The sequence below is a fragment of the Papio anubis genome, chromosome 10 (genome assembly GCF_008728515.1).
Source record: "Papio anubis isolate 15944 chromosome 10, Panubis1.0, whole genome shotgun sequence".
Lineage (NCBI taxonomy): Eukaryota > Metazoa > Chordata > Mammalia > Primates > Cercopithecidae > Papio > Papio anubis.
Window position 1 is genome coordinate 74,754,374 of NC_044985.1, and position 12,056 is coordinate 74,766,429.

A 12,056-nucleotide genomic window follows, 5' to 3' on the forward strand; every position below is an offset into this window, starting at 1 on the left:
TATTTGTTCATCTGTAATATAATAGAATTGAAATAAAAGATTTCTATCTTTCTTGTAGTTCTCTGGATTTGGGTTTTGTACAGTCACTTACCTGTCTTGGTGTGTGTATCTTCTTCCCAGTTAATAAGTACAAGAGGCCTCCTAGATAGCAGCTGCTTAAAATGCAGGGATGCATATCATGGTTTGAACAAAACTGCACTATGTACATGACATATTTCATCCCAATATGAAGGAAAGCTATGAATACTTTTAGGAAAATGGCCATATGCAAGCAAGCTGTGTTCTTTACATGAAGGAAAAATAACACATCGACCAGAATTCTATTGATGATTATAACGTAGGGAACACAATCATTTTTTTAGAAGTTTTTATAATATTCTTGAACTTACAGAAATCTGCTATAAGGAAGTGATCAGATATAGATGAAAGCTTTATGCAGAATGATGTTCATAGCAGCTTCACTTATAATAGTGAAAAATCAGAAACCGAATTTTCCAACTGACAAAGCACAATTCATATAGTAGAATATCAAAGTTAGGCTTTCAAAGACTATTTAATTTCACATTGGAAAATATTCACGTATAAAATTAAATGAAAATGACGGAAAGAAAACATAGACAGCATTATCCTATTATTGTAATAATATATAGAAATGTAAATAAATGGAAACAGAAAGAGGGAAAAAGGAAAAATATTCTAAAATGCTAATGTTTCTGGGTAGTATATTACGTCTATATAATTTATTTTTAATGTTTACCATGAGCACTATCACATTCGTGTTCAAAAACCGCTCAGAAATGCTTTGGAGCCCTAGCTTTCCGAACGCAGGGACAGCAGCCTAGGCCTGCCCAGGCCCTTGGCTTTGCGCTGTGCAGTTTGAATCGCTTCGGAAACAGCTGGCCCGGCGCGCGCGGCGGGAGGGACGCGAGTGCTGGGAAGAGCCGCCCCACGTGCTTTCGGGGAAACTGCCAGGGAGCGAGAAGGAGTGGGATTGAGAGGAAACCGAAAAGCGAAAGTCAGAGCCTGCGGGAGCAGTACGCAGGCGCAGCGGGGCTTTCCGGCATCCGGCTTCCTCCCGGCGGTTTACGCCGGGCGGGGGACCCCCTGCTTGCACGCTAGCCCTGGGGCTGGAGATCGCCTTGCTGGAGCGGGTACCAGAGAGGCCGGTCCACGCGGCCTCGCACGCGCGAGTGTTAGCCCTGCACACGACGGAAGGCGGAGGCGCGGATGGCTGCCATTTCACCTTAAAGGGAGGGAGGGAGGGAAACGTGCCCTAATTACTGTACCTGAGGTGCTGGAAACCTTACCCTTCCACTTCCACCATTTCCTTCCTTGTGCTGAAAAAGGTCTCTTTCACCTGCTTCACTTCGCTATCTACACAGTTTGCAATTGCAGTAACTAAAGATCTTGTTCTGTCTGGTAAGCTCTGACCCTCAGCCAGCCTGGTTGCCTGTCGTAGAACCAGAGGTTGGGGTCTGGCAGTTTCTATAGGCGTCCGTAGGTCTGCGCCTATATCGGTCTGCGAGGGGCTTGCCTCTGTCTTCTGGGGTCTTCTCGCCCCCATGCCTTCTCGGTTATGGTGATTATACCAGCAGGAATGTGGGACAAGTATAATGGGGAATGCTTAGTCACTGGACAATGATTTCGAAAGTTTGGCTGGCCCAGGAAACACGGTTTTGTGTATAGTCTTGTTAGTTACTCAATGGTTCTAGGAGGCACGAGACTGGGTTTCTTTGGGCTCTGCCATCTTACGGTGAACTCGGCACCCACCTAGAACCCCCAGTGTGTGAAAGGGCCTACCTCATTGGGCCCTAACCTCCAGCCTCTTGTGAGAGTGAGGACCAGCTCCCGCAATGGCTGCACACAAACAAGACCCTAAGGTACAGAGTCCTGCTATGCAAACAGACTTATTTTCCCGTGTTAGAACAACGCAGGACCAACTATGTAATTTGCAGGGAGGGCCCGTTGCTAAATGAAAATGTGGGGTCCCTTACTTAAAACGAATGAAGAATTTCAAGAAGGCAGCAGGAGAGCATGAAGCCAAACATGGAGCCCCTTCTGAGTGCCTGCCCTGTGGAAGCCAGACCTAGGTGGGGAATTTGGGGGCATTTCTTGCATAGGAACCTTGTTCGATGCTCACTTAAATGAAGAAACAAATTTTATAACACCACTCACCTGTTTAAAAGCCTCTGCTGGCTTCCTGTTGCATTTGCAATAAAATCCAGGATCCTTAGCTTTCCCTATAGGGCCCGCCAATTTGGGCTCACCTGCCCCTCTTACTCATCTTATCTCACTCTCCCCATACTTCACTAGACTCCCCTCCATCCCCTTGGCCTCTTTCTGTGCCTCAGATACCCCAGGTTTTTACCTACCTGAGTCCTATGCATACATACACTGGTCTTTTAGGATGCTGTTTTCCTGGCAGTGTTAATGGACTGCCTCCTTCACATTCTCTAGGTCTCAGCTCAGTCATCATCTCCTCAAAGATACCCTCATTGATTGCTTCTTCCAGTGACTATATCACACTTGCAATCCTCATAACACTTGCTAAACCTGTCCATGTTTATTATCTGTCTGTTTTCATCTCTCCTCACCAGCATATAAGTTCACAACAGGAGGGACTTTGTTCTGCGTTACAGCGTTTTCCATCCAGGATTCCATGAGACAATGCAGTCTAATCTCCCAGGGTATCTATGTGTGTAATGAATTCCCTGCTCTCCTGTATATCTAGAATGTCACTGTATGCTATCCCTGGGAGAACTGAGAAAATCGTCAAGCAAATCACTTTCTGTGTCTTGTGGTTCAGAAACTCTGGTTAAGCAAAGCAATGCCTGATACAGGCATTTTCAAATATTTCAAAAATATGTTTTGAATGAATGAATAAATGAACGTCACTGACCAACACTGGGATCAGGAATCACAGGTTAATTCAGCTGTTCAGATCTCAGCACTGGCTCTAAGACCTGTGGAGCCACAATTAAAGGGGGAAGAGAATAATGAGCATGCATAGCCCCAAAAACTTCCCTAAAGGATTTTTAATGAGAGCTCTACTCCACACCCCTTCCAACCTCTCCCCTTCCCTGCCCTCTCTGGACGGCAGAGTTCTTTCCGTCTGCAGCAGTCTGTGAGACGTCTAAGAGGATGACTGTCGAGCCTGACATGAGAGTATTGTGGAGGACTTTTACTAGGGGCAGAAGTAGTAATGCCCTTGAGTGTAATGGAGAGTTTAGGGGAAATTGCAGGAACACTTGGTTCATCTGTGACTAGGTAGATGTCTAGGATGTTAGATGTGCATGAAATGATACCTAGAATCAAAGGGAAGTTAGAGCAAGCTGATAAACAGTATAATTCTAGACAATGTCTATTGGAAGTTCAGGGTGAGGTAGAGAGGATGTCCTCTCTGTGTGATCAAAAGCAAATGTGTTTTGGTTAATCAGGATGAAGCATAACATTGGGAGCTGTTTCATGATCTTAGAGTTTGGAGCTGTTATGAAGAGAATTCCAGTTTAGTTTTGCAGGCAGCCCAAGGAGCAAAGGAAAGGAAGGAAGTAATGACCCTTCTTGATGTGTTCAAACACCAAATCGTTAATAAATATTTATTCAGGGCCAGATTGTGCTAGATTCCAGGAATATGACTGTGAGCAGGGCTGTCTTGGTCCCTGTACATAGAGAGCTTGCTTGGAGTCTATTGAGGAAAATAGATGATATCATTTACACCAAAGGTGATAAGCACTGCGCTGGGGATGTAGAGGATGCTATGGAGGAAGCTGGCATGATCTGAGCCATGTGCACACGTGTGTGTGTGTGTGTGTGTGTGTGTGTGTTTGGCAGGAAGGCTTTCCAGAGCCTGAAGAATGTGGGAACATCATCCAGGTGCAGGGGTGTATGGGATGGGTTTGGAGAATTGAGAGAATGTGGCAGGGGAAGCAAAGAGAACATGGGCCATCAAAGAAGCTGAAAGTAGTTCAGTCAGTCTTGTGTGCAGATGTTTTGGTGGATAAGAAGCTGTTGGGGAGGAGTGATGAGAGATGAGCTGAAGACTAAAAGGGGACTAAATAATACGTGCCTTTGGAAAGATCTGTTGAGAATTGTGGTCTTTGTCCAAAGCTGGGATTCTTATCTAGTTTTTGTGCCATGGACCTCTTTGGCAGTCTGATGAAACCTGTAAGTTTTTCAAAACATAATGTTTTTAGTTGAATAAGATGCATAAGATTCAAAAGAAAACCAATTACATTGAAATACTGATATCAAGCCGACTTTGTGATATATTAAAACCAACTTTGTGATATAGTAATATAAATGATTCTTTTTTTTTCTCTTTTTGAGACAGAGTCTCACTCTGTCACCCAGGCTGTAGTGAAGTGGCATGAGCACAGTTGGCTGCAGCCGAGACCTCCTGCGTGATCCTCCCACCTCAGCCTCCGAAGTAGCTGGGACCACAGGTGCATACCACCACACCTGGCTAATTAAAAAAATAAAATAAAAAAATCTATATATAGTACAGATGGGGTCTCCCTGTGTTTCCTGGACTGGTCTTAAGCCCTGAGGCTCAAGTGATCCTCCCACCTCAGCCTCCTAAAGTGTTGGAATTATAGGTGTGAGCCACTGCACCTGACCATGTGCTTATTTACTAATGATATTAAATAATAGGATTTAGCAGTGGGGTCCAATTAATGCAATTTCAAAATTGTGCTTTGCATAAATGATATTTTGAGATGACTTTAATAATTATGATATAAATATAGTATGGGTTATGGTTTGCTGCCCATATAATTGAAGGAAATCAACTGTGGTTAGAAGTTAGTAGAAATAAAACTGTAACTTTTGCCATCTAAATTCATGAGCCCTTTGAATTCTGTCCGTACACCCCAGACAAGAACTGCTAATGCAGAGCATCATGAGCCATTCAAAACTTTTTAGGGAGTGAAATTATCCAATTTAAGTAGAGCCCTCTGTCTACATATGAAGCTGCATGAAATTGTTTCTTATATTTACTGTAAGGAAAGAGAGAATGTCCTTCCCCATGTTTTTGTGGCATCCTCTTTGTGAGTGCTCTGGTAGAAATCTTCTGTCTTATAGTGGTGGTTACACAACTATATGAGTGTCAGAATTCATAGGCTGACACACCCAAAAGGGTGAATTTTACTGTATGTAAATTTTATGCCAATAAGCCAGACTTTAAAAAGTGCATCAGTAAAGTCAGTAAATGTTCCTGGTCAATTTAGAAAAAAAGATATCTTTACTCTGTGTCAGAAATTGGAGCATGTGCGCACAGAGGCCACATGCTAAGTGTGGACCGTCTGTCTACTGCTAGAGCAGAGTCCTCGGATGGCTTGACCTTTAATTCTGTTTCTTTTACTGTGGAGAGTTGCATGGGCCTCCCAAACTGTATGAAGTAAAGAAAAATCCCTTGAATTTGCCAGAGGTATATTCATTCTTTATGATTCTTTGGTGGGGTGGGGTTCTTGCCACCTTAGATTTTGATGAAATTCATTGGCTAGTTGCCTTCTTTCAGCATTTATTACAGATGAAGGCATTGATAATCAGAACAATTGGTTAAAGTGATTCTTTAAAATAAATTTGAAAAGTCATTAGCAAAATATATATCTGTGATTGATCTGGGATGGGTGAAAGGAGAAGTGAAAATGTGACTATTATTTTGAAACTAAGTCTATGTTTTATCTCAATTTCATTAAATGCTGCTTATTTGCAACTAGATTGTTATGGACTGAATGTTTGTGTTCCCCTCTGAAAATTCATATGTTGAATTGCTAGTCCCCAAAGTGATGGTAATAGGAGGTGGAGCTTCAGGGAGGTGATTAGGTCATGAAGCTGAGCCCTCAGGAATGGGATTAGTGCCCTTATAAAAGAGACTTTGGAGATCTCTGTAGCTGTCTTTCTACCATGTGATACAATGAGAAATTGACAGTCTGCAACCCGGAAGAGGGCTCTCACCAGAACTAGACCATACTGGCATCCTGAGTTTAGACTCCCAGCCCTGAGAACTGTGAGAAATAATCTGTTTTATAAGCCACCCAGTCTGTGGTACTTTGTTATAGCAGCCTGAATTAACTAAGTCATTATTGGCAGAAAAAAATATTCTGGGGTAGGATTTGGCCAAAACGTGGTCCAAATTCCCTTCCCAATGCATTTCCTGCTCATGTGGCACACCCTATCGTGAACTAAACAGGTATCCCAGGATTCCCCTGACAAAACCTCATTGCCCTCTTTTATGGTTTGGATGTTTGTCCCTCCAAAGCTCAGGTGGAAATTCGGTCCCAATGTTGGAGGTTGGAGGTTGGAGGTGGGACCTAATGGGAGGTGTTCGGGTCATGGAGGCAGATCTCTCATGAATAGATAACTCCCTCTGGGTGTCGGGGAGGTGATTTCTTACTCTATTAGTTTCTGACAGTGCTGGTTGCTAAAGAAAACCAGGTGCCTTCCCCACTCCCTCTTGCTTCCTCTCTCACCATATGATCTCTGCATATCCCAGCTTCCCTTCCCCTTTCTCCATAACTAGAAGCAGCCTAAGGCCTTCATCAGATGCAGTACCAGTGCCATGCTTCTTGTACAGCCTGCAGAACCATGAGCAAAATAAAGCTCTATTGTTTATAAATTACCCAGCCTTAGGTATTCCTTTAGAGTAACACAACACAGACTAAGACAGAAAATTGGTACTGAGGACTGGGGGTTGCATTAAGGATACTTGCAAATGTGAAAGTGGCTTGAAACTGAGTAATGCACAGAGGTTTGGAAGAGTTTGGAGGACTCGGAAGTTTGGAACTTCTTTTTTTTTTTTTCCAGACAGAATCTCGCTCTGTTGCCAGGCTAGAATTCAGTGGCACGATTTTGGCTCACTGCAACCTCTGCCTCCCGGGTTCAAGTGATCCTCCTGCCTCAGACTCCCAAGCAGCTGAGACTACAGCCTTGGGCCACCATGTCTGGCTAATTTTTGTATTTTTTAGTAGAGACAGTGTTTCACCATGTTGGCCAGGATAGTCTCCATCTCCTGACCTCGTGATGCACCCATCTCGGCCTCCCAAAGTGCTGGGATTACAGGTGTGAGCCACTGCGCCCGGCTGGAACTTCTTAAGAGATCGATTTAGTGGTTGTGACCTAAGTGCTGATAGAAATACAGACAACAAAGGTCACCTGAGGAGGTCTCAGATGGAAATGAGGAACTTACCGAAAACTGGAGCAAAGGTTGCCCTTGATAAACAGTAGCAAAGAAATTGGCTGCATTGTGTCCAAGCCCTGTGGCTTTGTAGAAGGCTGAACTTAAGAATGATGACCTGGGGTGTCTGGCAGAAGAAATTGCTAAGCAGCAAAGTACTCAAGAAGTGGCGTGGCTACTTTTAAAAGCCTATGCTAAATTATGGGAGCTAAGGAATGACTAAAAAGTGGAATTTATAATTAAAAGGGAAGCAAAGTGTAAAAATTTGGAAATTTCATAGCCTGGCCATGTGATAGAGAAGGAAAGCATTTTTAGGCAAGGAATCCAAGGGTTTGAGGAATTTGAGAGTGCTACAGAGCAACCATTGCCAAAGAGATTAGGGTGACTGAACCAGAGCCAGGTGTTATTAGTCAAGATGATGAGAAGAAGGCCCTGAAGGCATTTCAGAAAACTTTGAGGCTGACCCCTCCATCCCAGGCCCAGAATCCTAGGATGACAGAATGGTTTGGGTAGAGGACAGGCCTAGAGACTGCTCCTGTATCCCCACCACTCCAGATGGCACAGCCATGGCTCACATGGCCTCAGTGGCCCCAGGTATGAGTCATGTCACAGCTCTGGAAGGCATAAGCCATAAGCCTTGCTGGTGTCTACACAGTATTAAGTCTGCAGGTACTCAGAATGTAAAAGTCATGGAGGCTTGGCAGCTTCCACTTAGATTTCAGAGGATGTATAGGAAAGCCTGGATACCCAGGCAGAAATCTGCTGCGGGGGCAGAGCCAACACAGATAGTCCTCCCTGGGGTAACGCCTAGTGAAGCCATGGGATTGGGGCTGCTGCTGCAAGGACCTAAGAATTATAGTCATCAGCAGTGTGCAACCTCAGCCTGGAAAAGCCACGGGCATTCAGCTCCAACCTGTGAGAGCAGCCAGTGGCCTTGGGAGTAGGGCTGCTTGAGACCGTGGAAGCCCACTCCTCATACCAGCATACCCAGGATGCAAGACATGGAGTCAAGGATTATTTTGGAGCTTTAAAATTTAACATCTGTCCTGCCGGGTTTTGGACTTGATGGGGGCTGTTACTCCTTTTTTTTGGAATGATTTCTCCCTTTTGGGATGGGACTGTTTATCCAAAACATGTACCACCATTGTATCTTGGAAGGAAACAATTTGTTTTTGATTTTACAGTTAATTCGCCTTGAGTGTCAGATGGCACTTTGGATTTTCAAGTTGATGCTGGAACAAGTTAAGACTTTGGGAACTATTGAGAAGGGATGATTATATTTTGCAACATGAGGAAGACAGGAGTTTTGGGGGGGCCAGAGGAGCAATGCTATGGCTTGGATGTTTGTCTCCCCAAATCACATGTTAAAATTTGATCCCAATGTTAGAGATGAGACCTAATGGCAAGTGTTTGAGTCATGAGGGTGGACTCATGAATAGATTAATACCCTCCCATGGTGGGGGGCATGAATAAATTCTTACTCTGTTGGTTCTTGTAAGAGCTGGTTGTTATAAAAAGCCTGACACCTCCCCCACTCTCTCTCTCTTGCTTCCCTTCTTGCCATGTGATTTCTACATACACCGGCTTCCCTTTGCCTTCTCCCATGAGTAGAAGCAGCCTAAGGGCCTCACATGCAGATGCAGTTTCCATGCTGCTTGTGCACTCTGCAAAACCAAATAAACCTCTTTATGAATTACCCAGCCTCAGGTATTCCTTTATAGCAACACAAAATGAAATAAGACACTCCCACAAAAATGAGTTTTGGAGTACAAGATTCACAATCTTGGGAAATAACTCTTAACTCTGGGGTCACTAATTTAATTTTGATTTTCCGAATCTTAAAAAAAAATAGCCACTTATTGAACTTTTACAATATGGCCATTGTCCATATTATAGAAAGTAAACTATAGACGTCCTTAATTTTCTACCCCCAAATAACAGTGATGACTGTGATCACATAGAAAACCTTGGCATTCTGCTACTAGGCTCTATATTGACAAGCTTTTTAAAACTTCTATGAAATAGGTAGGAGTCCATTGTACTTCTGATAAATTCCAGGGAGCAAAGAGCTTCTGCAATCTTTTTTGTCAGAATCCAATTGTTTAAAAGCACTTCCTGGTAGGAAATTACTTCTTTAAAGATAAAACTGTAATAGTCATGCTCCGGTTTAAATTATTTCATCCAGTTCTGCTGCCAGTTGATACGTATGCATCAGGCCAGTTTTAGAAAACCAGGTTTTGTGGAGAGAAGTAGAGACTGGGAGGACGCACCTCCAGTTAGATGCACCCTTCCATCAAACAGATGCCTCCACCCTAAAAGCATTTAGGAGCTCACAAAAGAGTAAAGCAACTGGCCTTGGGGCAGGTGGAGAGTTTGTTCCATAGGAACAATCTAGGAGCCAGTTGGGCACATGTGGGTGGGATGAGATTGCTCAGATGGAATCTCTCTAAGGGAAAGGGCAGGTTATACTAAAAGCTTTTATTCCTTTGAACTCTTTTGCATTAAACATTAGCCTCTGCCTGTTTGCTTTGCCTGGAGGACAGGAGGTGGGCAGAAGGAATTAAATAAGAGCCCTTTAGAGGGGGCTGCCATCTCTGACTCTGCAGTCATGGTTCACCTTGAAACCTGGTTCTGGATTTTTCTGCAGCTGGTCATGGCAGATGCCTCAGTAGCATTACTTCCTCAACTGACTCAGCAGCATCCCCAGGGCTCAGCAGGCATAGAGAGTTCTCAAGGTCTTGAGCATTGGAGGGCTCCATGCTATTACTAAGGACAGCAGCTGGGCAATGGCACCACTCAACATCCAGTAGGGGTGAGGCAAGGACCAAAACAGACTTGCAATTCACATACATTACTATCCAGGAAACCAACTGCCCTTCCTCTTTACTAGAGAAAATTGAAGGAATGGAACTTCTCATCCTAAACCTCTTTCCCCAGTCTCAGGTTGGATTCATGGGACCAGAGAGACTATTAGAGTTGGGAAAGATCATAGAACCCACATAGTCTAACCTCTTCTAGAGATGAAGAATGAGCAACCTATGAATAAAATCAGTCACCCAAGGCCAGAGTTGTTATTCTCCTAGTCCTCATTTCATCCTCCTAGTCCTCATTTCATGAGTTTTTTTAACCCATGTGTCTGCTTACGATACCTGTAAAATCAGTGCAGTTTGCCCAATATACCACCAGGAATGACTCTGGGTCCCTCCTCCTGTGGTACCAGCAGCTGTTGAATCCCATAGTTGGGATAATATTGACATGGCACTCAGGAGGCTCCCTAATTCAACCCTGGATGCCCTGTGAATTTCTGCTAATGTCGCATGATGACTTTCCTCTTGGATCTACTGTGATCACTGTGCCTGCTAGCACTCATCATACAGTAGATTGGCTTATTTGGCTTTTCCCTCAGGCCTTCTTGCTGAGGTGTAGGTGTGACTTTGCTATTCTTGACCTACCCTGAAACATTAACACTTGCATCTTCTAGCTAAAATCATAAGTAACACCAGAGAGACAAATCAGAAATAAACCAAACACAGGCAAGCGAGTCTTCTGTGAATATTGTTATTAACACTGGTTTCTGAAAGTTGTCTTATCTTGCACGTTTATCTGAAGCTTTGGTTTCAAGCATTTCAATCACAACACTCCCAACTGGGGAGTGCCATGACAGTGTGAAGAGAGCTTCAGACGTCAAACATTTCCCAGAACCCGGTATTTACAAAGCTGAAGAAATCAAATGTGGTCGTTGGGCAAAGAACAGTCTTTAAAGTTTTTCATTTGCTTCCTTTCTTGGTGTGTCAGAGTTTATCCCGTCATTCAGCAGAATAAGGAGACTTCATCTAAAATTAAAAATGAAAATAATCTTCGAGGAAACTATTGGTTTGCAAATAAATCACTATTTCTTGTGTAAATAAACATCCTCTTTTCTACAAATTACTCCATAATTTTTCTATTACCTAGTTAAAATACTTAAACTAAGTATTTGCAAAAGTAATAGGGGTTGATCAGTCTAAAATAAAAGGTACCTTTCAAGGAGACAGAAAACTGTTTTAAGAAAAAGGCCTGTTTATCCACCAAAAATATAATGAGGAAATGGGTGCAAAATGTAGCAAATGTTCAGTTAGACATAAATAACTTGATGATTTAAGGGAACTAACATTGGAATAAGCTATCAAAGGAAAGTGAATTTTTCATCTATGGAAATCTTCAAGAGAAGAATTAAAAGCCAGTCAGATAAAAATTTTTGAGGCTTAGGGTCCCTCCAAGTTTCTATTATATTATTCTGATGTATGTTCACTTTCATGTAAATTGGGAGTTTGAACCCATTGACATTATTGGTGGATAAGAGCGAATAGGACTCATCCCAAATAACATTATTGCATTAAAGATTATGACTCAGTTCTCAAAAAGGAGAGCATTATTATGCTATTGACCATTATTCATATATTACTTGACGAAGCTCCTGGTTCTAGAAATGCAAGCCATAATCAAGAAAAGTTGCAATGTGTGATGTTTGCACTGTAAGATAGCAAACTGGGTTTACTAGATAGTAAGTAACTAGTAAACTAGATAGTATACTAGGTTTATAAATATTGACCAGTAAATGCTGTTTGCTAAAGTAGAGAGTATTGGGGAATGAGTGGGCCCGTGGTGCCAGTAGGGATAGTGTGCTTGAGTAGGGTATAGGAATATTTTGCCCTCTGGTGGTTTCTGGTGGAAAGAATGTAAAGCAGTTTAAGTAAGTGAAGGTGTCTGCTTTCCATACCCATAAGATCAGCAACACGCAGGACCATCCAGACACCTTTTGTGTCATGCTCATGAATTTGTTCCAATAAATGTGTTTTCTCCCTACCCAGGCAGTATTTCAGTCCCTTTGATTCCCACACCA

General features: G+C 43.0%; 1 protein-coding gene across 5 annotated transcripts in view; it reads right to left on the reverse strand.

Annotated features, from left to right (window-relative positions):
* Positions 1-10,716: 10,716 nt before the first annotated feature.
* Positions 10,717-12,056, reverse strand: part of STAT4 (signal transducer and activator of transcription 4) — a 123,368-nt gene continuing 122,028 nt past the window's right edge. For 4 of the 5 annotated variants that reach the window (XM_003907744.3, XM_021924382.2, XM_021924384.1 and 1 more), the window contains one exon: positions 10,717-11,007. In XM_003907744.3, coding sequence (XP_003907793.1) covers positions 10,981-11,007 — 27 coding nt within the window. In that variant the 3' untranslated portion in view covers positions 10,717-10,980. The remainder of the gene's footprint in view (positions 11,008-12,056) is intronic. The other variant, XM_009182643.4, reaches the window with a different exon arrangement.